This window comes from Prionailurus bengalensis, chromosome C1 (assembly GCF_016509475.1).
Source record: "Prionailurus bengalensis isolate Pbe53 chromosome C1, Fcat_Pben_1.1_paternal_pri, whole genome shotgun sequence".
In the NCBI taxonomy this organism is placed as follows: Eukaryota; Metazoa; Chordata; class Mammalia; order Carnivora; family Felidae; genus Prionailurus; species Prionailurus bengalensis.
The window spans coordinates 41,347,196-41,373,696 of record NC_057345.1 but is presented as its reverse complement, the minus strand read 5'-3'; the positions used below and the strand labels follow the sequence as shown (position 1 = coordinate 41,373,696).

Sequence of the window (26,501 nt, the reverse complement as noted above, 5' to 3'; positions counted from 1 at the left end):
AATGTAAGCAGTATAAAAAACAGTGTCTTCAATGTGTGCTCACATAATTCTGTAGGGTATATGTATACTTTTATACGTTTACATAGGAATTAACACACCTGGTCCTTAAAAACATGAAGTTTAGTGTCGCTGGTGAATTTCACATTAAATGAGACAATACATATGAACATTTATAGTGTGCCTGCTGCCAATCCACCTGACTATACCAGAGGTTATCTTGAGGTTTTCAAGGGGCAGCAAATATCAGGTGTGGAACCACATAGCTGCATAGAGAAACTTAGAAAAGAACAAAGGAGGACAGTAGATCTGCCTTAAGAGGAACAAGAACTCAAGACTAGGAAAGATTAAATATGTATAACTAATAATAGCTGCCACTTTCAAGTGCCTAGGCTAGGCAGTGTACTTAATAAATGGCAGCTGTCATGGGCTTGTTTGTTGGCATTATGCCCAGACTTTTTATGTACTTTGCCTTACTTCTCACTGTAACCTTGCAGGATATGTCTTTACTCTACTTTATAGATGAAGAAACTAAGGCTTGAAGAGGTTAAAAAAATTTGTCCAAGATCACAAGAAGAAATAAGTAGAGAAGCTGGAATTCAGGGTTTCTTTGACACCTTAGCCCACAGTCTGTTCATCAGGCCACATTGCCTTTAAATGAATGAAATGGATTAGGACTTCAGAAAGCTGAGCTTAACAAAAGAAAAAAGAAAGGAAGAAAGAAAAAGAAAAATAGGATAAAACATTTGCTGTTTCTCTTTAAGTGATTTTGTAAAGCTTTCCAGATTGCTTCCTTCTCTTCACATATGAACTCCATTTGCAGCTGTTGTTTCTACTTTGACTTGGTGATCCTTATATCCGCCTATTCCCAAGAGTTGCAGGAGGCAAGCCAACATGGAAATGTTTGCTTGGTTTAGAATCATTCTACTGCCACTAATGAACCAAATTTGTTGAGACTTTGGTAACATCTTTTAATATTTAGAATGTTGGGATTCTTTGGCCCACTACAACTCTTAACCTGTAATGGTTCTGGAAATTGGTGAGAAAGCACAAAGCAAACTCATATAAGAGACGTCTGCTCAGCACCAGGGTGAACATTCTCTTTCTCTTAAAACTTTTAACTGATCTCTCTCTTCTAACATTTGAGTGAGTTTTGGGCAAGCCATACCCAAAAAGTTATGACTTTCTTTTTTAATTCAACTGATCATTTTTAAGAAGCTACCTAGTCCTATTACATTTTTCCTGGATTTTTAGAATGGTAGTTGTAGCATTTATATTCTGTTCATTTTGTTTATTTGTACAGGACATTATGTGACACAAAGGACTGTGGGAAGCTTTCAAAGGATCAGTTTGCCTTGGCTTTTCACTTAATCAATCAAAAGTTAATAAAGGGCATTGATCCTCCTCACATTCTTACTCCTGAGATGGTTCCACCATCAGACAGGGCCAGTTTACAGAAGGTAAGACAACTTAAAAGAAAACCTGAATGTATTAACAGAAAGGAGCAAGTGCTGTGTTAGATGACAGACTTGATTTGTAGGAAATAGTGGAGAAAATGTATCTGGCTAGGAGCAGAGCAGTATACTGTTTGTGGTTTAGTTTGTGTCTATAAATATGTTCAAATGCCTTGTATGACATCCTTGGGCTGCAGCTCATTTACCCCAACATTCATTACATATATGGCAACCATATTTTCCAACGTAAAAAGTGGAAAAATGTGGTCTTTTTTACCCCTCTTGGATTTGTGAATTAATTTTTATGAATAAGGTATAAAATTTAAATGAAATCTATAGGAATTATTTTGTTTCATTTGATGATTCACTCTTACAGAGAATAGGAGTTTGAAAACAAAATCTGGAGGATTATTATTTCTTGGTGTCAATTTTACATATAAACAAGAAAAACATCATGTTGAGAAGAAATCTGTGTGGTTTTTGCCACATAGATGATCTTCATTTCCTGTGGATATGGCCAAAATCTCACATCTAAACAGTGACCAGCAGGTTTCAGCCAGGTTTCTGGCCAGCGGTGGGAATTTTCAAAACTACATTGTTTTATTTAGCCTTGCTGTGCCTTGATTTTTCTCTTTTCCTCTAGAAATCCTTCCTAGCATAGTATATTTACAGTGTCTTGCCCTTAATAGAGCTTTAAAAGGACTCACACTGTCTAATGGCTGTTTGCCTTTAAGAATACATGCTTTGTATCTTTAAATCTCTTGTGACCTATAAAGCAATTATTGCTGTGGTGATTCCTCAGAGTTAGATATAGTAAGAGTTGTCAAATGTGTGGTGTAAGGAGAGCTGTCTTGGAAATGTCAGGAGAACATTTTAGTTTGCATTAGTTTTGTCACATAGGTTTTAAAAAATCCCATTTTAACCTAGTAAAAGTCAAAATTGGATTTTTCCCCAAGTCAACTAAATGGAAATTTATAGCCACCAGGTACAGAAGTTACTTCTAAGAGTTTTGTTCTTATTTTTTAATAAAATAAACATTTGATTATCTATTTTGTGAGTTCGGTGGGAGGGGGGCACATTTTGTGAAGGTTTTGAGATTTTTTGTGATGTAGGACATGGATTTCCCAAGTTGTGGAGAAAGCTAAAAGTGATGCCACCCAGAAAGATAAAGGTTACAAATTTATGTGTGTGCTCTCTACAATACCTGTATTTCAGTTGTTTCTTCCCTTTTTTCACCTATGCAGACTTGTTTCCCCTTGCCACCTTTATCTTATACCCACTAAGTCTCTCAGCAATACAAATTACAGATAATGACAAAACTCTCTGAAATTATGTTTGTTCAGTTAAGTCTATAACATTAGTAGACACTCCAGGTTGCATCTGCTGTGCAGAGTTTTTAATAGATTTGTCTTAAGTCCATTCACTAGAACATAGATAACTTTGTCTATTTATGTTAGATATCAGTATTACACATTAAAATGGGATTTTATCACTATTATCTATTAATCACAATTTTTAACCTTATATATTAAAAATTTGCATTTGTTTTGTCTCTTGAATAATCTCTTTTCTCTTTATAATCTAATTTTTTTAGAACTGCATTTTTTTGCAGCTTTGACTAATCTTTTTTTGAATATTGCTTTCTGTGTTTTTTCTAGTTTGGACTATTTTTTCCATTCTGCAGCACTCTGCTTTTCGCCTTTCTTGTACTGTCAGTTTCTTAACTCTACTCTCTCAAGGTTAGAGCTTTACTTTATGCCTTTTTTAGCATTACAGTTTTTGGTTTACAATTTTGAAATTAGAGGCTTTTTAAGCGGCAAAGTTGATGCAGAGAAAATACTTAAACAGCATGATTTTGTCACATGTCTGTCACTTGGTCCTTGTATGCATTTTAGCTTGCCTTCCTTAGGTTCTTTAATCCACTTAAAATCACCAAAGTGGAATTTTTGTGTAATGCACAAAATAGGGTGAGAGAAAATATTTTGAAAGAAGGGAACATGCTACATTTTTCTCCATATGCCCTTCTTATACTTCAGATGCTATTAGCTAAAGTTTTTCTATGTTCCTTGTTGCATGCCATTTTATTACTTTAGAATGGGAGTTTAATTTCTTTGTTAATAATTGAGGAGTGACACAAGCTATACCAACTACAGTACACTAATCTTCCTTCTAGAGTCATCTGTGGTATCCCCTTCTAACTTGTTTGAGGTTAAATTTATTTGTCTCCTTCTTATTTGATGATATTTTTGATAGTGAAAGACTGTCAGCTGTGAATCACATTTTTTGAGTTAGAGTGACAGAAGAGGTGTGGAAGTCATGAGTTTCTTGGTATACTTGCACCTTTCATAGCAGATTTCTCAGTAGCATTTAGGTGATGTAAGTTGCTTTTGGTGGTAAAAGTGAGATCATGTGCTAATTTTTCATTTTACTCAACTGTCTAACTGTCTGGCCAGGTAACCTAGCTCATGAGTCAAATTTAGACAGATTTAAAATCCTAGTGAATACTTGTCATGTTCAGAAATCCACTTTAAAATTTCTGATTTAATTTAGCATGATAAGGGTCTGTATATTAGTGAAACACAGTAAAACAGTAAGAGGTGCATTTACTTACTATGGTTAATATGAAATTGAGACTAGCATTAATTGAATCCTAATAGATGAATTTTGGTATTGAATTTTGGTAGTGATAGACAAAACAAAACATCTGAGGACTAATAATGCAGTGTGCTGAAAAAATGGAAGGAATTATTTGCCACATTTTATTGACGTACCTGCTTATCACGTTGGCTTTTAGGGTAATGGTTTCATTTACCTTAAATGATCTTGATATGCAAGTGCCAAGGGGCATTGTGTGAAATAGACTTGAATTTAACCAGAGGTCTCCTAATCAATGGGTCCTTTTTAGCTGGGTTCAACTTTAAGCAAGTCATTTAATCTGGTTCCCTAGCTCTAAAATTGAGTTAGTAATAATAATAACTGCTACAACCCAGTTTTCAGGTTAGTTTTGAAAATTGATTAATGGATTTGAAAGTGCTTGGTAAATTGTAAATCGTCATATGAATGTGAGGAGATGGGATATTATGAACTTTTAGGTTTCTTTTTCTGTTGTCCAAGTTGGTGACATACATTAAGTTCATAATACTAAGTTTTATGTTCTGCTAATAAGGTCCTTAGTATACTTTAGTTTTACATGTTCAGGCCTCAATTTTAACAATTTTTAATGGTGATTATTTTGTTATTTGTCAGTCTGATTGTAGCACTGGGGATAGGTCAGGTGTCTGAAGAAGCAGTTACCTTCTTGCCCTGACTTCAAGCGGCTATAAAAGGCATCAGAAATGGTTCACAAAGGAGGATTAAGCCAGGGTGGAAACAACTCATTGGGAGGTCATCCATCTTAAGAGCATATTCTGTTGGAGGAAATTAATTATAATAATACCTTACATTTATAAAATGTCATAAAGTTTTGGAGTGACTTTACATACAATATTTATTTCATTTAATTTTTAAAGTGGGCAGGGAAGAGATTATTTCCCTATTTTACAGTAAAATCATGCAGCTAGTAGGATGGCAGATCCCAGAATAAACCCAGCTAGATTTTCTAAATACAGGTGCCTTTCAGAGACCAAGTTTGACACTTTCATTACTGAAAGAAAACCATATGTAAAGGATGTCATATATGAAGATAGTTTCATATATGGTGATATTAATATTTACTATGGAACATGCTGAGCAATTGGTTTTACTTTAAATAGGGTAGGCACTAAAATTGTTTAACAAAAGTAAATGTTGAATTGAATATAATCAACTACCATTATGGTTCTGAGATTCACCAAAATTTGTTTACTCACTTTGTGCCAGATGACACAAGTACAAATAAAGCCACCCTACATCTCCCCAAGAAATGTATTCTTCAGTGGAGGAAGTAGTTTATAAATCTGATACCTGCTTTACTTCAATGTTTTAAACAGGCACTAGGATCAAGTGACAAAGACTTTGGGATCTGAAGTGTTGGCACCTATTGTAGAGCAACAGCTTTTAGAGAATTTAAGGGAAAATGTCTCAGTATATAACTGTGTGTGTGTGTGTGTGTGTGTGTGTGTGTGTGTGTGTGTATAAAATTGCACTAGATATGATTTTCGTAAATAAATTAAAAGTATTAGTAGTACTGTAAAATATGGAGTAGTCTGCATCCATGTAGTGCTTTTAAAAATTTTTAATGCTTTACCATATATAATTTCATAGTAATAACATTATAATTGTGAACTTTTTGTTTTTAGAACATCATAGGATCAAGTCCTGTTGCAGATTTCTCTGCTATTAAGGAGCTAGATACCCTTAACAATGAAATAGTTGACCTACAGAGGTATGTAAAGTAAAATTCAAGTTGACTGTATAAACATATACACACACACTTTTCTGTTTCTAATGTGTATCTTGGTAAATGCTACTTTATTTAATCGTTCTTGAATTGGGAATCTGTGAAACTTGTTAGGTTTTAGGTTGTAGTCACATTGTATAAATGTGTAAAACACTTATACATGATTTGGCATTTGTGAACATATTTTTCCTAGGTTTTTATTTGAGGTAAGATCTGCAGTGTAGGCAAACTTCCATCATCTGTCAACTCCAGTAATGTCATAATGAGACTCATCAACCCATACTAAAATTATGGTTGCTAAAACTCACTTTTGTAAATGGTTGTATTAGGTCACTATATCACCACTCTTCAAGATAGTGCATTATAAATCTTGGTTTTTGTTATTGTAACATTTTTTTCTGTGCCATAGTACTGCTCTTCAGCCTTTAAATTGTTTATTAATATATCAGGATGTGATGAGTATAACTATAAAACAGGAAAAAAGAATTTAAACAAATTTTGTTTATGGCTTTTACTAAATTGTTATTTGACAAAAGATTAGCCCATTCTTATTTGTTGGTTTTTTTTTTAATTTATTTTAATTTTTTTTTTAACGTTTATTTTATTTTATTTTTTTAATTTTTTTTTTCAACATTTTTTAATTTATTTTTGGGACAGAGAGAGACAGAGCATGAACGGGGGAGGGGCAGAGAGAGAGGGAGACACAGAATGGGAAACAGGCTCCAGGCTCTGAGCCATCAGCCCAGAGCCAGACGTGGGGCTTGAACTCCCGGACCGCGAGATCGTGACCTGGCTGAAGTCGGACGCTTAACCGACTGCGCCAACCAGGCTCCCCTTAACGTTTATTTTTGAGACAGAGAGAGACAGAGCATGAACAGGGGAGGGGCAGAGAGAGAGGGAGACACAGAATTGGAAACAGGCTCCAGGCTCTGAACTGTCAGCACAGAGCCCGACGCAGGGCTCGAACTCACGGACCGTGAGATCATGATCTGAGCCGAAGTCGGACGCTTAACCGACCGAGCCACCCAGGCGCCCCTTATTTGTTGGCTTTTAGATGAAGATAATTAGTTTTAGTGCAGGGCCCAAACCTGCAAATAAACAATACATAATATGGGATTGTAATGAGTATATAATGAATATGGTGCTTTACAAATTTATTTTTCCCCTCTCAATGATCGTTATAATGCATACTTGTAAACATTTGGAAAATACAGAAAAGGATAATGAAAAGACTGTATGTTCCTTAGAATAATATTTTGTTTTGAGCATTGAAAATCAAAGTAGATAAGAAAAGCTGTATATAACCCAAAGAGTTAGTTGGGTAAAGGATGTTCTTTGTTATTAGTCAGAAAATGAGACATTTCCATGTCTGGTTCACAAAGTTGTTTCTAGTTGAAAATATAAGACATTGAGAGCTTGAGGCAGGATGTCTTTTGTCATTAAAAAAATTTTTTTAATATAATACCTTCAACATTTTCTATATAGGTATTTAATTGTGTCAATCAGATTAAATTAGCATGATATTTTTAACTTCAAGAAGGAAAAGCAATAGTTGTAATGTCAGGGCAGTGGTGCTTGGAGCCTCGCAGGCACAGTGCCATTACTTGGAGTCTGTGGAGGCAGTGACATGGTGCTGACTGTGCACTGAGCCTAAGCAGCAGCAGCAGAAGCAGAAGCAGAGGCGTCCCCACCAACCCTTCCAGCCCCTGTGCTGGTGCTGCCACCCTTGCTCCCTCTGTTCTTCCTCCCTTCGTTTATATCATGGCTGATCAACAGACTGAAGAACAGATTGCTGAGTCCAAGGAAGCTTTCTCCCTGTTTGACAAAGATGGTGATTGGCACCATCACAACAAAGGAACTTGGAACTGTCAGAAGGTCACTGGGCCAGAGCCCAACAGAAGCCACATTGCAGAACATGATCAAAAAGGTGGAGGCTGACAGTAATGGCACCATTTTTTACTATGATGGCTAGAAAAATGAAAGATACAGACAGTGAAGAAGAAACTGGTGGGCGCCTGGGTGGCGCAGTCGGTTAAGTGTCCGACTTCAGCCAGGTCACCATCTCGCGGTCCGTGAGTTCGAGTCCCACGTCAGGCTCTGGGCTGATGGCTCGGAGCCTGCAGCCTGTTTCCGATTCTGTGTCTCCCTCTCTCTCTGCCCCTCCCCCGTTCATGCTCTGTCTCTCTCTGTCCCAAAAATAAATAAATAAAAAAAAAAAAAAAAAAAAAGAAACTGGTGAGGCATTACAAGTCTTTGACAAGGATAGCAATGGTTATATCCATGTGGCAGAACTGTGTCATGTTGTTACAAACTTGGGAGAAAAACTAACGGATGAAGAAGTGGATGAGATGATCAGAGAAGCAGATATTGTTGGAGATGGACAAGTAAACTGAAGAATTCGTACAGATAATGACCGCAAGATGAAGACCTACTTTCAATTCCTTTTCCCCACCCTTCCCCAGAAGAATGAAATAGAATCTTTTACTTTACCTCTTGGGAAAACAAAAAACAAAAAAACAAGCTCATTTACTCCTTCTGTTTTCTATATAATAAAACCTTCAAAAATACCTCATGTCCACACACACAGAATCTTCATGTATTGCCTGGTGGTCCTGTCCCCTAAAGATCAAGCTACACAGTAGTTTTATAATATAAATACTTGTACTACATTAATGATAAGGAAGCACTTAGTGGACTCCTTGCAGTTCCACTGCTAATGATTAATATGCTGTTTGGGCTGGCCAGTTTTTCATGTGTACGACTTGACAATGGAGCACAGTCAGGCATTTGTATTGAAAATGAAAAATGAAAAAACAAATTTAAAACCTATTCAGATGGATTCAAGTTCAGTTTGTGAGTATAAATTGTCATAACTGGTTTATTCAAAACTAACAGTTAAAATTGGTTTATGTCAGCATGCTATGCAGAAAAATGAGTGAAGGATAAACTGTTTAGTTGTAGCTTCACTTAGCAGGATGGTCCTTTTGTACTTTCATGTGCCCTGACCCATGGTGACGATGATACACATCCTGATGGCATGCTATACATATTGGTTTAGTGTTATCCACATTGTACTAGAGGTGTCACCGTTCACACAAATTTTTAAAAAGAAACCTTTACTGAGGGAGCATCTTTGAATTGTTTTTAAAACCTTCTGAACCATGACTTGGAGTCAGCAGAGTAGGCTGTAACTGCAGACTTCAGCACAACCATCAACAGCTGTTCAAGTAATTAAACTTCGTCTCTGTTCCAAGTTGTAAATGTTAGTCTTTTTTTTTTCCAATAAAAAGACCATTAACGTAAAAAGAAATAGTTTTAATACCACAATCTTTTCAAATACCTGTATCTCCCACCTGAGCCCAAGACCTGTATTTTCATTTGCCTACTAGAGAATGTCCAGTAGGACATGACTTCCTAATCTTCCCCTGACCACTATCTTTGTCTCGTTTATTTGCCTTTCTCAGTGACATCACCATTTATCTAGTCATTCAGGCTAGAAATCTGAGATTTTTCTTCCTCTTTTTTCTTCTATCTTTGAAATGTTTCTTGAAATCACTCCTACCGTTCTGTCTCCTTTGCCTGGTCACCTCCTCCTGATCTTTCAGATCCCATCTTAGACATCACTTCTTCTGGAAGAGGGGGCCTTCTCTGACTTGTTTACCTTCTAACCCTCATACTTACCAAATCTTACATAGTTTTAATATTTATAGTAGTCATAGCATTTACCATACTTTATTATAATTGTCTATTTTATTTGGATCTCTCAATAGCCTATGTACTCTTTTTTGAGAGAGAGAGAGAGGGCGCAAGTGAGTGAGGGGCAAAGAGAGAGAAGCGGGGCACAAGCTCACCTGAACCAGGGCTTCAGCTCACTCGATGTGGGACTTGAACTCATGAACAGTGAGATCATGACTTGAGCCAAAGTCAGATGCTTAACACCTGAGCCACCCAGGCGCCCTAGCCTATGTACTTTTAAGCATAAAGACTGTTTGCTTGTTCACTGTTCTATCCCTAATGCTTAGCTTATATAACAGATGAGAAAATAATTTTCAGTATTGTTGAAATCTGTCCTGGCTGTACTATTGCTTCTGTCTTAGTTTTCCTAACCCTTAATCTCTTCTCTGGATTACTGTTGTAACCTCCTAATTGATTCTGTGCTTTGAGTCTCTCCTCCCTTCCTTTGCACCTCCAACTGATGTACAAAATACAACTCAGATCTCTGAGTGACTTCTTATCCCCAGCTGGATTCAGCTCACTTTTCTGAATATGGTATAAAAGCTCTTATTTCAGGTGCACCTCGGTGGCTCATTCGGTTAAACATCTGACTCTGTCAGCAGAGAGCCCACTTCGGATCCTCTGTCTCCCTCTCTCTCTGCCCCACCCCCCGCCAAATAAATAAACATTAAAAAATAAAAAGCTCCTGGGGCGCCTGGGTGGCTCAGTCAGTTGAGTGTCAAACTTCGGCTCAGGTCATGGTCTCGCAGTTTGTGAGTTCGAGCCCCGCCTCTGGCTCTGTGCTGACAGCTCAGAGCCTGGAGCCTGCTTCGGATTCTGTGTCTCCCTCTCTCTGCCCCTTCCCTGCTCATGCTCTGTCTCTCTCTGTCTCTCAAAGGTGAATAAACGTTAAAAAAAAAAATTAAAAAATTAAAAAGCTCCTTTTTCATGTTTTCCTTTGGTATCCTGACCATTCTTTTGTCTTAGCCACCTCCCACAGTAAAGTAGAATCCTTTTCTTTGACACCATCAACCTCCTTGAGAGCAGACACTATGTGTTTGCTCTTGTACTCTCAATGTTGAGCATAGTGCTCTACATTTTGGTTTCATTCCTCTTCTCCAGTCATGTGGTGGGTGGACCTCTCATGTCAACATGCCACACCTTTTTATTCTTCTGTGCCTCTCATCCAGTTGTTCCCCTTTGCCTGAGCACAGCTTTTACCTTGTAAACTTTAACTTATGCTTCAAGACCGACCCAGCTTAAATATCATCTGCTTTGTCAAACCACTAAAATCTTGATTGCTAATTGCTTTTTTTCCCTTTCTACTTCTAGAAACTTTATTCCTTTGTAATAATACTCACCATATTTTATTGTGGTCCTTTTGTCCCCCCTCCTTAATTTGAACTCCTTCAGGGCAGGGGCTATGTCCTATTTACTTGGATAGGTCTAGAAGTTAAGGCGCACAGTATCTGACACAACAAAATCTCATTATAGGTTAGCAGGTTGAATGAATAAATCAAAGTATGTTATAAATATTAGAATATTTCCCAGACTTAATTCCTGCCAAGTTTATGACAGACTAGGAGCCATATATTAAAGGATGAAAGGGCAAAAGATATGAATAATAGCTTATTTTGAAGACTGTAGAAGAGGATTTTACAGATAAAAGGATCTTTAATCCTCACAGGGCATTAGGTTATTGGGCTGTTGTTTCATATTTTGACAACCTGTTTTTGTGCCAGGGATTTCCTTTGAGAGTCCGATGAAGGCTTTTAGACTCTATCCCCTGCCCCCCAAAGAACATGTGTATCCATGTATACCATTTTGCATTTATTTCAGGAGTTCCCAGACCCTTGGAAACTATCCATGAATCCATTTTTAAGAACCCTTGCTCTGAAAGTAAAGTGTCTCAAATAGAGAAGTTCTTGACAGTGAAAAATCAAAACTTGCTTCAGTCACTAAGATAGTGTGGTGGTGGTGAATTGTGCTGAGGCAGGAGTTAATATTTATTTGCCTTCTGTCAGCTTCTACTTCCTTCCTGTCTCTGTCCTTTTAGCAAGAACATCAGGAAGTAAAAGCTACATCCTGTCAGGCCAGTTTGTTATCCTGGTTTTGGACCAGTAAACAAGATAGGTAATTACGATGATAGTCATTATGTATTGTGTTATGCCTGCTTTATATAATTTCTCTAATTCAGTTCTTGCAATATCACTAGCGGGTAAGTAGTTTTATCCTGATTTTTCAGATGAAGAATACATGAGTCTTCTTTTCTAGGAAGGTTTCCTTGATATCTACCTCAGCTTGGAGAGCATTCAATTTCCTTTTCTCAGAACACTTATAATACTGAATTATATTTCTTTCTCCAGTAGATTGTGAACTATGTGTGATAGCAGAGACTGTTTCTTATTTCTAATGAGGTAACATAGTATATTACTTCAGACCATGGCTTTCTAACTAGATTGTGTAGTTTGACATGTGACATGACTTAGCCGAGTAACTTAGTTGTCTGTGCCTCAGTTTCTTCATCTGTGAAATGGAAATATGACTAATACCATGTAAAATGCTTAATATCTTTCTTGAAATGTGATAAATTCTCAGTACGTGTTCATACTCATCATCATCATCATCCCCAATTCCCAGCTCAGCACTTAAAGCACAACATTTACTGAATAGGTGCTCAGCAAACATTGGTTGGAGTAGCTGAATGAACATTCTCATTCCCTGGTTGAAGAGAGACTGGAACTTTGCAGTCAGGTAGCCAGAATCCATGTTCCTAAATATATAGATCTCTAACTCAGTCATATTAAAGAATTGATTTTTTAAAAATCTATTTAAGGCAGGGGCACCTGGGTGGCTCAGTCAGTTGGGCATCCGACTTCAGCTCAGGTCATGATCTTGCGGCTCATGGGTTTGAGCCCCACATCAGGTTCTCTGCTGACACCTCAGAGCCTGGAGCCTGTTTTGGATTCTGTGTCTCCCTGTCTCTCTGCCCCTCCCCCACTCATGCTCTGTTTCTGTCTCAAGAATAAATAAAATATTAAAAAAACCTATTTAAGGCAGTGTTAGCATACAGTTTGAATTATTTATTTATTTAAATATTTATTTTTGAGAGCCAGACAGAGTGTGAGTGGGGGAGGGGCAGAGAGAGGGAGACACAAAATCCAAAGCAGGCTCCAGGCTCTGAGCTGTCAGCACAGAGCCCGATGCATGGCTTGAACTCACCAACCGTGAGATCATGACCCGAGCCAAAGTCAGACACTTAACCAACTGAGCCACCCAGGTGCCCCCAGTTTGAATTTTTTTAAAAAAATTATGCTTTGGTCTAGTTAAGTTCAAATACCATTAGGAACCATTAGCTCTGAAGAGAGCATTGCTTATACTAATGTATCTGGAGCTCTTTTGCTTATATGATCCAACCTGGCCTGTTTCTGACCCTGTAAAGATTTGTGGTACTCCTTGATCTCAATTGTGATTACCTCAGCAATGGTGTTACTGATTGAATGACTGAAGCTTTAGGTTATAGTGTGCTTTTGTTTGGTAATAAGGAGTCAGTCTAATTAATTTTCACACAAAGTGCATGGCTCAGTATTTAAAACCTTTATTTAGGGAGACTTCCCTTATTTGAAACCCTCCCTGATAAAGTTTGAGTCTGTACTGTCTATCTAGTACAGCCACATGTGGCTACTGAGCACTTGAAATATAGCTAATCCAAATTAAGATGTGCTATTAGTGTGAAATGTACTGGATTCCAAAAAGGAATGTAAATATTTTGGCTATACTGGCTTAAATAAAATGTATTTTAATAAATTTTACTTGTTTCTTTTTACTCTTAAAATATAGAGCATTTAAAATTACATATGTGACTTTCATTGTATTTCTTTTGGATCTGGTCTCAATCAGTTGTAGTCTGTAGAAATTACATTTGTTTGCGTTATTTTGTGGCACTGGTAGCTTATTAAGGGGTTCTTCCCTGGTTTAAGAAAGCAGTAATTTTTTTTTAGTTTATTTATTTTGAGGGGCGCTGAGTGGCTCCATCTGTTAAGCATCTGACTTTGGCTCAGGTCATGATCTCGTGGTTTGTGGGTTTGAGCCCCGTGTCAAGCTCCATGCTGACAGCTCAGAGCCTGAAGCCTCCTTTGGATTCTGTGTCTTCTCTCTCTGTCCCTTCTCTGCTCCCACTCTTTTCTCTCTCTTTCAAGATAAATAAACATTGTAGAGAAAGCTTATTAATTTTGAGAGAGAAAGAGAGAGAGTGTATGCATGTGAACAGGGGAGGGACAGAGAGAGAGGGACAGAGAGAATCCCAAGCAGGCTCTGCACTGTCAGCGCAGAGTGCAATGCAGGGCTTGATCTCATGAACTACGGAGATCATGACCTGAGCTGAAATCAAGAGTTGGACACTTAACTAACTGAGCCACCCAGGTGCCTCAAGAGAGCAATAATTTTTAAGATGTGTTAACAGTCTGTCTTTGGGAAACAAAAGTATCTACTAAGAAGTTTCAGTTCCTGAAGGATTTAGAAATGAGTCTCTACCCATCTATTTAAGTTCTAACTGGCATACTCTAGATGCTTGATTGAAACTTTCAAAAAGCCAGTAAATGTACCTTTATACTAGTAAATCGTATAATGGTAATAATAATAAATAAATAAAGGCAGTTGACATTTATTAAGCACTTATTGTGTGCTGGCATTGTGCTGAAGTCTTTCGAGATGTAATATAAATTAGTCCTTATTAACTTTAATATTTTGCTTATTAAACATTTTTTAATGTTTATTTATTTTTGAGACAGAGAGAGAGCATGAGGTGGGGAGGAGCAGAGAAAGAGGAGACACAGAATCTGAAGCAGGCTCCAGGCTCCAAGCTGTCAGCACATAGCCCAACACGGGGCTTGATCTCACAGACTGTGAGATCATGACCTGAACCCAAGTCAGACGCTTAACTGACTGAGCCACCCAGGCGCCCCTCCTTATTTTATAATTAGGAAAACTAAGGCCTTGTTTTACATTTTTTTCTTTTACTGTTTCCGTCTCCTTTTGTCTTGTCAGATAAGTAGAATAAATTAATTATTTGGGGTTTGCAAAATAAGCTTTTATTTCTCCTTTAAAAAAAAAATTGAACCATCACATGTTGGATTCTGCCACTGACGAGGCAGTGGTCATGTGAGCCACACTCCAAAGTTTTTGTTTTTCCTGGTTCTAGCTAGGCTTTCTTTTCAGTAATTTATCTTCGTGAATATCTTCTCTAATTTATTTTTCAAAAGTAAAACTCATTAAAACAGCCTCTCAGAATTAATTTAGTTATTCCCATAATACCTATAGCATTTGTCTTGCAGTTTTATAATTAGTGGTTATGTTTGTTTCCCCAGCAAGCTATAGGTAGGGGCCTAACTTTAATCCTTGTTTAGCATGTAGTAGATATTCAATAACTGTTGAATGAATGAAATAATATATAGTCATATAGAGATTGTATGTTTAAGGCAACTTGTAGAGAAATTAAATACTTAAGGTACAAATTAATGTCTTTACTCCAAAACTGTAACTCAAGTTTTTATCAACTCACTGTGAGTTCTTGGAGTGAAATGCTGTCTGACTTTCAGACTGGCTTGAATTAGAAGTCAAGACTTTCTCCTCAACTGTCTATAATTGTTACTCTACTCTAACTCAAGATTTCTGGCAATTCTCAAGATAAGCAGCGTCAGAGTGTTCTATTACCTTTCTAGCAATTGTCATCAGTTTTCTGAGCAATAAGAGTCTCTATTTCCTCTCCTCTTCTTCAGAACAGAGGCCAGCAGAGAAGGAAAAGCTATGTGGTAAATGCCATTTGGAGTTCAAAAAAGCTCAGCTCAGAAACCTTTAAGGACTCCCCTTGCCTCTATATTAAAAGTCTGTCTTACGTAGTACTGAAGTTCTTTTATAGTCTTACCTTGATCTTCCATTCCAGGTTTATTTATTTACCACCCTGAACCCTTCATCCTAGATAAGTTAGTCTACTATCTAGAATTTTCTCACCTCTGCGCTTTCTTTTTTTTTTTCTTTATTTTTTATTGTGATAAAATATACATGGCACAAAGTTTACTATTTTAGCCATTTTTTTTAAAGTTTATTTTGAGAGAGAGAGAGAGAGAGCGAGAGCATGAGCAGGAGAGAAGGAGGTCTGGAGTGAGAGGGGAAAGAGAGAATCCCAAGCAGGCTCAGCGCTGTCAGTGCAGAGACCAATCATTGCAGGTCTCACACCCATTTTAGCCATTTTTAAGCATGTAATACGGTGGCATTAGGTGCATTCATGTTCTTGTACAACTATCACCACTATTCATCTGCAGAACTTTTTCATCATCCCAAACTGAATGATTTAATTGGACTTGATGGCAACTTAACTTTAATGACATATAAAATTCTATTCCTGTAAGCTCTATTCTCTCCATTTTATGTTATTGATGTCATAAATCACATCTTTACACATTATGTATATGCTCTCAGATTTCTTATTTTTTACACATTTGTCTTTTAAATTCTGTAGAAAATATAAAGGGGAGTTGCAAACCAAAATTACAGTAATAATGGATTTTGTTCTGGTCCATGTATTTACCTTCACTGGAGATTTTTGTATTTTCATATGGCTTCCACTTATGTTTAGTAGCATCCTTTCCTTTCAACCTGAAGGACTCACTTTAGCATTCCTTGTACCAATGGTGAGGAAGTCCTCAGCCATTGTTTATCTGGAAATATCTTAACTTTGCTTTCATTTTGGAAGGCCAGTTTTACCAGATAGTGTTTTTAGTTAACAGTTTGTTTCTTTGTTTTTCTTTTAGCATTTGTGTATGTTGTTCCATGGCCTTTTGGCCTTCAAGGTTTCTGCTGAGAAATCTACTGATAATCTTATTGAGGATCCTTTGTATGTGACAGGTCTTTCTTACTGCTTTCAAGATTCTGTCTTTAAGCAGTTTTATTATAATGTATCTCAGTGTGGGTTTCTGGGTTTTCCTGCATGGAGTTTGTTGAACTTCTTGGATTGTAGATTGGTGTATTATCAAATTTAGGAAGATTTCTTCTTAGTCTTCTTTGCTCTTAGTCTGCCATTTTGCTGATATCCCATGTGTTTTCTCGCATAAGCTCTCTTTCCTTTTGAAATACCATTTTTCTATCTAATACTCATTGTTTCCTTCAAAGCTTAGCTGAAGTCTCACCTCCTTCACAAAGCATTCCCAGGCTGGAGTAATTTCTGTTGATATACATAGCACTTAGTATCTGCACAGCTTATTTTGCAGTTAATGATCTGCCTTCACTGATTGATTAAGCAAGCCATTTCTGACCCTCTCCAAGGACAGTCATGTGCCTACCTTCTGTGTTCCCACAGCACCTTGTGCTTGCCTGTTCTAGCATCGAGTACACTGCATTGTGACTTTCTTTTTATATTTTTCTGCCAAATCCCTCACATATACTGCTAATGGCAAGTACCTATCTCATTGTTTTTTGTATCATTAAAGTTTAGCATGGTGACAGTATGTAGTAAGTAGGATTCAGTGTTTGTTGAATCAGTAGATAGGTCTTAAAGTTGCATAGGGAGTTTTGTTATGTATATTCTTTTTCACTCCTTGCAACAACTCCTACATGTGTTATATAAGGTGGATATTATATTCAATTTATTTTGAGGAATTGACTTACACAGTTGTGGGAGCTGGCAAATCTGACAGGACAATCCGGTAGGTTAGAGACTCTGGGAAGAGTTAATGTTGCAGCCCAAGCCCAAAAACAGTTTGGAGATAGAATTCTCTCTTCCTTTGGGGAACCTCAGTTTTTTTTCTTTTAAGGACTTAAACTGATTGGGTGAGGCCCACCCATACTGTGGTGAGTAATTTACTCAAAGTCTACCTTCTTAAATATTAATTTCACCTAAAAAAAAATCTCTATAGTAACTGCCAGACTGGTATTTAACCAAATACCTGGGTACCATGGCCTAGCCAAGTTAATGCATAAAATTAACCATCACAAGGGGTGAAGGGACCCAGAGCCTGAACCCTACCGGGAAATCTCTACCTGCCTTTCACCTCAGCTTTTTTATGTAAAAATTTTATTACTCATTAGGCAGGGACAACAAATGTCCCCAGCTCCTGGACTCACATTTGCCCACCTTCATCATTTCACAGGAATACTTTTTCCTAAGAATGAATGGATAATCCATGTAAAGTGCTTATCACATAACATCTATCATGTAGTAAAGGCTTAATAAATGGTAGTTTTCATAATTAGTAATGTAGTAGTAGTAGTATAGCAGTAGTTATTGTTGTAAAGGTAGTACTTGTAGATACAGTAGTGGCAATAATAATTTTCTAATGAATTTTTATTTATTTTTAAGGTTTATTTTGAAAAAGAGCATATGTGGGGGGCAGAGATAGAGGGAAAGAGAGAGAATCCCAAGCAGGCTCCATGCTGTCAGTACAGAGCGCAATGCTCAGGGCTCAAACTCCCAAACCATGAGCATGACCTGAGCTGAAATCAGGAGTCCAGCACTTAACCAACTGAGCCACCCTGGCACCCCTACCATAGTTTTCTATTAGTTCCAAATGAAGGCATCCTAAATAAAGATCCTGACTGCCTTATCTTTGGTCATGGGCCTGTTCTTGAATAATCCCTGTGATGGTGAGCTGGTGTACTGTGACTGGTTAAGCTTTGGTCAGGAGCCAATCCCTGGCCAATCATTGCTCAGAGAGGTTGAATCTGTAAAGAGGTGGCCTTGTCTACTTGAACTGTATGGGCAGAAAGGTGATAGTTGAGGGAGAAAGAGAGGAACAGTCTCCTAAAAGAAAGATTGCTGGGTCCTAGGAGAAGGGAAGGTCAGCCAGAACAAATAGTTGTTCTACAGTGATTTAAGTACGCTGCCGTGTGATAGAGCCAGTATTTGAATTCTGGACTATTTAATGCCAAATCTTTTGCTTTGAAAACCATATAATGAGTTTCTAAAAGTAGAGATAGTTATTTGAATATTAGGCAAGATTTAGGGGGCAGAAATTTCTGTGATTACATTACATATTCTATACATTAGATCAGTGTTTTCTAAAATCTTTTGCAACCCATAATCCCTTTTAAGAAATTTAAAAATTACTCCGCCAATGTTATTTAAAATTCTAAGTAATGTTAATGTTATCAGTAAAAAGTGAGCACAGCATAGGCTCAAAGTCTGCTTTTTTCCTAATTACATGATATCTTGTACAATTTACCTTGCAAATCTTAAGATGGTAGAGATATTAGCATCTGCATAATGAAAATTAAGGCTGAGGCTCTGAAAGGTTGTGTGATAATCAGAGTCAAAAAAAAAAAGAAAAACAAAAACAAAAAACAAAAGCAGTTTCATTGCAGAGCCAGGTTAGAATCTTAGTCTCTGGGGGCGCCTGGGTGGCTCAGTCGGTTAAGTGTCCGACTTCGGCTCAGGTCACGATCTCATGGTCCGTGAGTTCGAGCCCCGCGTCGGGCTCTGGGCTGATGGCTCAGAGCCTGGAGCCTGCTTCCAATTCTGTGTCTCCCTCTCTCTCTGCCCCTCCCCCGTTCATGCTCTGTCTCTCTCTGTCTCAAAAATAAATAAAAACGTTAAAAAAAAAATAAAAAAAAAAAAAGAATCTTAGTCTCTGGTTTTTAGTCCTATTTTCTTGTCCTCCATAAGACCTTAAATGCCTTACTGAATAATAGTGTAGTAATGAGAATTGTAACAAGAGTAATGAGAATAGCTTGCTTTTCTGTGTTTTCTTGATAGATTTATTGGCAGTTAAGCTACTTAATAATAAGAGCCCAAAATATGCCCCAAAATATTTTATTTTATTTTATTTTCTTATTTTATTTTATTTCATTTCATTTCATTTCATTTCATTTCATTATTCTATTGTGCAAGTCAGGGAGAGGGGCAGAGAGAGAGTTGGAAAAAATACTGAGCAGGTTCCACATTCAACACCAAGCCTGACACACAGTTCAGTCCCACGACCCTGGGATCATGATCTGAGCTGAAATCAAGAGTCAGACGCTCAACCGACTGAGCCACCCAGGCGCCCTACAAAAAGATTTTTATAAGTAAGTTTCAGGATTGAAAAAGTTACCTTCATGAGTTCTAACTAACTGATTTTTGGCTTCCAACTAGTTTCTGTTCTTTATTGCTCTCTGGTTGGAAGAGAATGGGTATTTATGTTCAGAAAAAAGACTTAAAACTGTTTCTGGGAAGGGCTTTGAAGGTGACTTAATCCTGTTTCTCTGACAGTATTGGTATTATATCAAAATTAAGACAGATGGCTCACTCCCTTCTTGCCATTAAACAGAGCCTGGGAAAATGAAAGTGAATTGCATGGACTCAGGTTCCCCGAACTTGCTTGTTCTTGGGAATAGGTTTTGACTACTTTATGTAGGTTTATACAGTTATCCAGGCTTCTGAAAGCTTATCTTGGGCTTTGTTTTTCTTGCTGGTTCACATACTAGTTTCCATCGAATCAGAACCGGCAGCTTTTAGAAACCAGGGAGATAATGGCTTTGGTATTTGTGGATTCTTTAGGATGTGCCAGGATCTTGGGAGTGAATTGGGTCAAAGAGATGGTCTAAGATAGAAGGTATGTAGAATCACTTCTTTTCCCTTCTGGAAGTTACTAAGCTGAAGGCTATAGCTTTTCCTGTCATCCAAGATGAGTAGTACTTTGGGAAAAATGCTCACACACCTATTTTTGAAATATATCTTACATCTGTCTTATCCCCATATATTGGTGGACTCCTTAGGAAACTGCATATAAATATTTTTTTATTGTGGCACTGAATCTTGAAAAGAATTAGGTTATTGAATTACTACTGTTAAACAGAATGCTTTGTATAGTTGTGCATTCATCACCTGTAGAAAAACAGGTGATGTTATTTGAAAGAAAGGGGAATGTAAAATATATGACCAAGTACCTAAGCACCTTTGTGCACCTGAATATATTTAGGTATTTTTACTTGCCTGAAATGGGAAGGATAGCTATAGAAGTTGAGTCTGTGGAATACCACAGAATAGCAATTTGGCATCCCTGAAATTATAATCTAAGTTAATGAGAAAATTATTTGATCTTTAGTCTAATTTATAGGATAGATTTTCAATTGTGATGGTTTTATAGAAGGTAGTATAACTGATTTTATTTTTTTTTAATTTTCTGTTTAGTAATGTATGTTATACTACTTGATTTTGATAATAAAGAAGTTACCATGAGGCCAGAATTTTACTAGATAAAAGTGGATTAAAAAATTTTATTGATCTCAGTACTATGAGAATTAATGCCTTAAGATTCCATATTTATTATATAGTTTGAAATGATCTTCATGATATGTTTGGAGATATCACCACTGCTATCCTCATTCCCACACCCAAAATTATGAAGAAAAATTTGTACCTTCTAAACTTCTTCCATTTTACCCAAACATAGACTATATTTGCTGGTTAGAGCTGACAGTCCTTTCTAATCTGTTTTCCATTTTGCACCAAGTGAGCTTCTTTTTTTTGTTTTTTGCTCTCTTTTTCTTCTGTCTTGGCTACATTTTGTCAGCTCACTGCTTTCTTGCAGCCCTGTTTTCCTGCCTGCACACTTGATCTCTGAGCAGACACTGTCAGTAATAGGAGTTAACAGAGAAGCAGAATGGATTGAATACAGACACATACGTTAGTGGCTATATTGCTGGTTTATGATACTGTGTGATGTTTTCTATTTTTGTTACTAGCTACTGTCAGAAACAAGGGGCAGAATTGATACTGACCTTGTGTGGAATGCCTCTGAGAATTTGGGATTGGGGGAGGGGGCTAGTTTCTCATGTGACTTACCTCTGACATGCTGCAGCAGGAATGAAAACACTCTTCTGTTCACATAAGGAGGAAAGAAAAAATTTCCAAGATTGAGCTTGCAGAATATGTGTGGTATACATAGATTTTTTCTTCCTGTGATTTCTATTTTTTAATGTTACCTAAATTTATAAGGGTTAGAAGTGGGGGATGACCTTTGCATAATAAGTAGATTGAGGTATGGGAGGAACAGGCTGCCACAATGATTCGCATGGTAAGGGACTGTTTAAAATCTCCACAACATCGTGACCCACATTGTGAACCATCTGACAAGCGGTTAGTGAGCCATCTCAAGTGTTTAAAAGTAACAGTATACAAACAGCTTTTATTCTTGTGCTTTTTTTTCTCCCTCACAAATCTTAGGAACATTGTGCTTGTATTTCCAAAAGAGTTGATTTTTTCTGTGTTTAAAATATCACCTCAAATAGGTCAGAAATATAAATGTAGCATTAATATTGACCCTTAGGTATCCCCTCTGGTATAATTTTCCCACTCTTCTTTATGCTACAGCTTAATGGAGCCTGAGCTTACATTTGGGTGATGTCTGGGATGAAACTGAAATACAGTCCTGAAGCTCTAAGGAGAAACTCTGTAGTACTAGTCTGGAGGACTTAGTGAATGCCTCCTCCCTTCTTCAGGCCTTCTTTTACCTTTGCACCCACCCCAAAAATGTATTGCTTCAGAATTCTATGGATTTCTCTCTCACTTTGTAGAAAAGAAAAGAAAAAATGAAGGGAGCAAGTCCTTGTGTGTGTGTGATTTCAGTACCAACGGGCAGTTAAACTTATTACATCAAAAGAAATAGCTTTATAGTAATTCTGAATCTAAGGTTGTTTAAGACTGATTCATTAGAAATCTAGCTCTGATGGAAGCATATGAGAATTTAGATAATGGTATTTCAAAGTAGAAGTGGATCCTGGTATGTTTGATCTGAAGAATATAGAAAGAGATAAATGCTCATATGACTCTTTTTTTTACTTCGTATACGTTGTTTTATGTATTTGATCAGTTGGAATTGATAAGTGGTCCTAAAATAGCTTTTTTAAGCAGAGCGGTATTTCATAGAGCAAATGGCCTGTGTATTGACAGTCTTTTCCATTTTCTCTATGTTGTTTCATTCTAAAATTGGTACACACCAGTGATTTAAGGGGAAATTAACACTTCAATAAATGTCCTTTTCCTTAATATTGTTGGCTATTTCTATTAGCCATTTTCATTTGATTTGACGGTGGTACTTAAGGGTTAAGCTTACAGAGCTGATGCAACCCCTCCTTTTTTTCACCAGAGGTTTTCATTGGACATTATTTCCATAGCAACAGTGAGATCAGTGAAACCTGAGTGTTTCATTGATTATTTTTCTCCTCTTCCTTTTTTAATCTATTCTCTTTTCACCACATTTTAGTGAGAAAGCATTTTTTTTTTTTTTACAAACAGAGCTCATATTGATTTCTATTCCATAAATAATTAAAAGAGGGTGGAAAATCTGCCCTTCGCTTAAAAATTGAATGTTTCACTATGTATTTAAAAAGCGATTCAGGATTAGGAGGATGGATAACCATACCGGCTGTAGCTGATGTTCTCAAATATTCTTGCATTGTTTGCTGGTCTTCTAGGGAAAAGAATAATGTGGAACAGGACCTTAAGGAGAAAGAAGATACTATTAAACAGAGGACAAGCGAGGTTCAGGTAAATGATCTGTAAAATTGAGTATTCTATTTCTGATTTAGGATTCATTTTAAATGTATAGGGTCATTTACTATGTGATGGTTGTGGTATTGATGAGTAGGTCTAGGGAAAACCTGTTATTTATGTAATATAAATATTTGCCTTTTGCAAAATGATTCTTTTTCTCTGAATTCTGGCCTATAAAGATTACAGTGCTATGAGAAAGCAGTATTTTTCAGCATAAATTTCTAGTTTTGAAAGTATTTTTAAGATAATATTTGCCTACATATTATATTATTAAAGGTAAGTTTGAATGACTTACGATGTAAATATTATTACACCAATAAAATTAAATGAGTGAGATTGTCATTATCACCACCATCATCATCAAAACGCAAATTGGTTTTTATGAATGTGAAATTTTGTTAGCTAGGAGACCTAGTATTTTTAAAGGGCTGTTTCTCATAATACTGGTAGGATGGGAACTGAAACAATTTAAAATAGCATTTTGTAAGTTTATTAGCCAGGGTATCTTAAACTTTAGCATAAAGAGATTTAATTCATTTTCACTAAGTGCTGTGTTAAGTAGCTTCATTTTACAAATAGAAAAGAAAATAAAACCTCAATTTTTGATTAAGAAATGGTACAAAAAGGGGTATTTCAAACATTAAAAATATAGAAAATTTGGCAGTGTTGCATTTAGAGCAGTAAACAATGCATGTGACCACTGTTTCTTGAATGCTATACCAGTACCTACAGGAGGTTGGACATAGAAGCACTGTTATCAGTTGCCAGTAAGAGAGCTCATGGATGGGCCTTTTAAAACATGTTACTTATATGTTGGATTTCCCTGCTTGTGCTGATAGTTTACAATGGATGAAAGCTCTAAATTAGTAGATCCAGTGTTTTGTTTTGATGTAGGACATACACCAGAGATTGTCTATCAGATGGACTATGCCTGGGTGGGAAGAATGATTTACTGAGATATTGAGGAAGAAGCCAAAGAGACTTCTTGTTACAAGTTTGTTATTTTATTAGATTACTACGTTTACTATATATATGGAAATTTTCCTAAAGGTGATGGAAAAGTCAAGAGATCATTACTAATATATTTCCCTTTGTGGTACTGAAATGAGGGGTGGTTACTTCAATTATGTTATTTTTGTGCAGTTTTTGAGCTTCTTAGGAAATGCAAAAGAGTCACAGACTTTAAGCAGTTCTTGCTGAAAATAACTTAAGAATAGAAGATAAAATAATCTATGTTTCCTCAATCTGAAGAGATAGATATAGTTACTGATATAATACTGGACAGCTTCTAAATTTAGCCAGATGGTATTTCAAAGTACAAAGGTTTTTGCAGTAGGCAATATCTTGTTATTAGTGCACATCTACTTGTTGGTTTTTCCCTACTGCGTCTTTTGAAGAGGTGAGTTTTTAAAAGGCCGGTTTGGAACAACACTAGAATTTATATTGTTCCTTTTAGGCTAAGTGGGCTATCCTTGAATATTTGATTTCTTACCACTTGAGAGGTTTTGTTATCAGTCAAAATTTCTTCATGATTTCTTTGTTCTTTTTCACTTAGAAATTATGGTAAGGTATATGTTAAATCGTAAGCTTTGCTAAATCCAAAATGTCTTATTGGCAGGAGTCTAAATTATTTAATTTTTCTGATCAGGTGCTGTAAATAAAAGGCATCTTGGAGCATGCTTAGTACAGATGAAGTTGTAATGTTTGAACATAAGTTCATTGAAAAAAACATTGGATTTAAAGCTTTATGTTAGATTTATTATTCATTCCACCCCTAAACAGGTATCTCTGTATTATACATGGTAATGAAACACTAAATTAAGAATGACATGGATAAATGACATCTACATGTAATTAAAACTTTTCATTTTAGTGATTATTTTCAATTTTCTGAAGCACAAGACAGCTTACAAGAACTGATAATAAGTAGATTTCATTGTCTGTTGGTTAACTCTGATTTATACATTAATGAAGCACAGACTAAGGAATAAGATGGATAATTAAAATCTGTAAGTAATCCCAAGTCCTAGTGCTTTATTTTCTAATTTCTCTGGCAAAAGGCAATTAGCTAGAGTTATTAATTAATAGCAAAATTAAAGAACTTCACTGCTTTCTTTTTTAAAAAAATTTTTAATGTTTATTTATTTTAGAGAGAGAGAAACAGAGCGTGAGTGGGGGAGGGGCAGAGAGAGAGGGAGACACAGAATCTGAAGCAGGCTCCAGGCTCTGAGCTGTCAGCACAGAGCCTCGTGGACTCTGAGATCGTGACCTGAGCCTTGGTCGGACACTTAACCAACTGAGCCCCCCAGGTGCCCCTGAACTTCCCTGCTTTCTGCTCCCACTTTCTAATGTAGGCACTAATGAGAAATGTCAAAATGAAGATATCAGGAGGAAAGTAAGGGAATTTTGACCTATCAGTGAATGTCTGCCTAATCCAAACTTGATTGCTTTTCTCCATATTTATAAAGTCATAGATAGTAATTATATGAGCTCATATCTCAAGCACAGAAACCAAATTTACATGTGACCAAAGTGCCAAAAGACTAGTTCTTTTTTGTTTTGCAGCTCTGTAGTCTTCCTAATACAGGTAAATTATAAAATCTGCTATGTAATTAATTTGTAAATTTTTGTTTCCTGTCTATAGTCCTATGAACTACCATCTTGAAAACTTTCAGCTCAAGATTTTTTTCTTGAAAACCAAAGCAGCAATTAACTTCAAATTTTATTTCCTGAATGATCACTGTTAACACATATGATAAACCAGCAGTCTTTCTAGTTTATCAAGTTCTAGGGAGAAATTAGACCCAAAGTAACCCAACGGGAAAAAGTTATAAAAGTCCATTCTATCTTAAATGTATATGGTTTAGGCTTTTGTTTGTTTGTTAAGGGGAGAAAGCAGACCCACATTCTTTCTTACCTTAAACTGCCTACATACAATTTTATTAAAATTTTTCTTCTGAGTAAACAAATTAGGAATGCCCTGTCATGTGTGCTTTCTTCAGTGTTGCATAGAAGTTTGTAGGAATAACCTGGTATCAGACAAACTTGAATTCAGTTTTTGATTCTGGCTCTTTGTAGGTTTGTAAGTAAGTAATTTAATCACTACATATTAGTTTTCTATTCTGTAACATGGGATAATAAAAATACCAAACACTTAAAGTTGCTGTAGGAATAAAATGAAATGATGCAGTTACGGGGCCTCACAGAGTGATTGGTACCAGGTAAAATTTCAGTAAATGTTCTGATTAGTAGTAGTATTCTATACCCTACTGTCATCTCCTTATTATCTATCCCTCCTTTATTGTCAAGCTCTTCCTCCTCTGACTCCTATCTTTATTTAGGGCTATCTGCCTATCTTTATTTAGGGCTATCTGCACACAGGACTCACCAATTTGAAAATACCTTGTTTTTGTTTTTTTTTTTTTTTCTGCTA

The 26,501-nt window shown here is 36.6% G+C and overlaps 1 protein-coding gene and 1 pseudogene across 4 annotated transcripts in view; both read left to right on the top strand.

Moving 5' to 3' along the window:
* The window catches only part of EPS15 (epidermal growth factor receptor pathway substrate 15), a 151,504-nt gene that overhangs the window by 64,702 nt on the left and 60,301 nt on the right, over positions 1 to 26,501 (top strand). For all 4 annotated transcript variants that reach the window (XM_043578752.1, XM_043578754.1, XM_043578751.1 and 1 more), the window contains exons 11-13: positions 1,301 to 1,457; positions 5,729 to 5,814; positions 22,990 to 23,062. In XM_043578752.1, coding sequence (XP_043434687.1) covers positions 1,301 to 1,457; positions 5,729 to 5,814; positions 22,990 to 23,062 — 316 coding nt within the window. The remainder of the gene's footprint in view (positions 1 to 1,300; positions 1,458 to 5,728; positions 5,815 to 22,989; positions 23,063 to 26,501) is intronic.
* Positions 6,835 to 9,090, top strand: LOC122482160 (annotated as a pseudogene).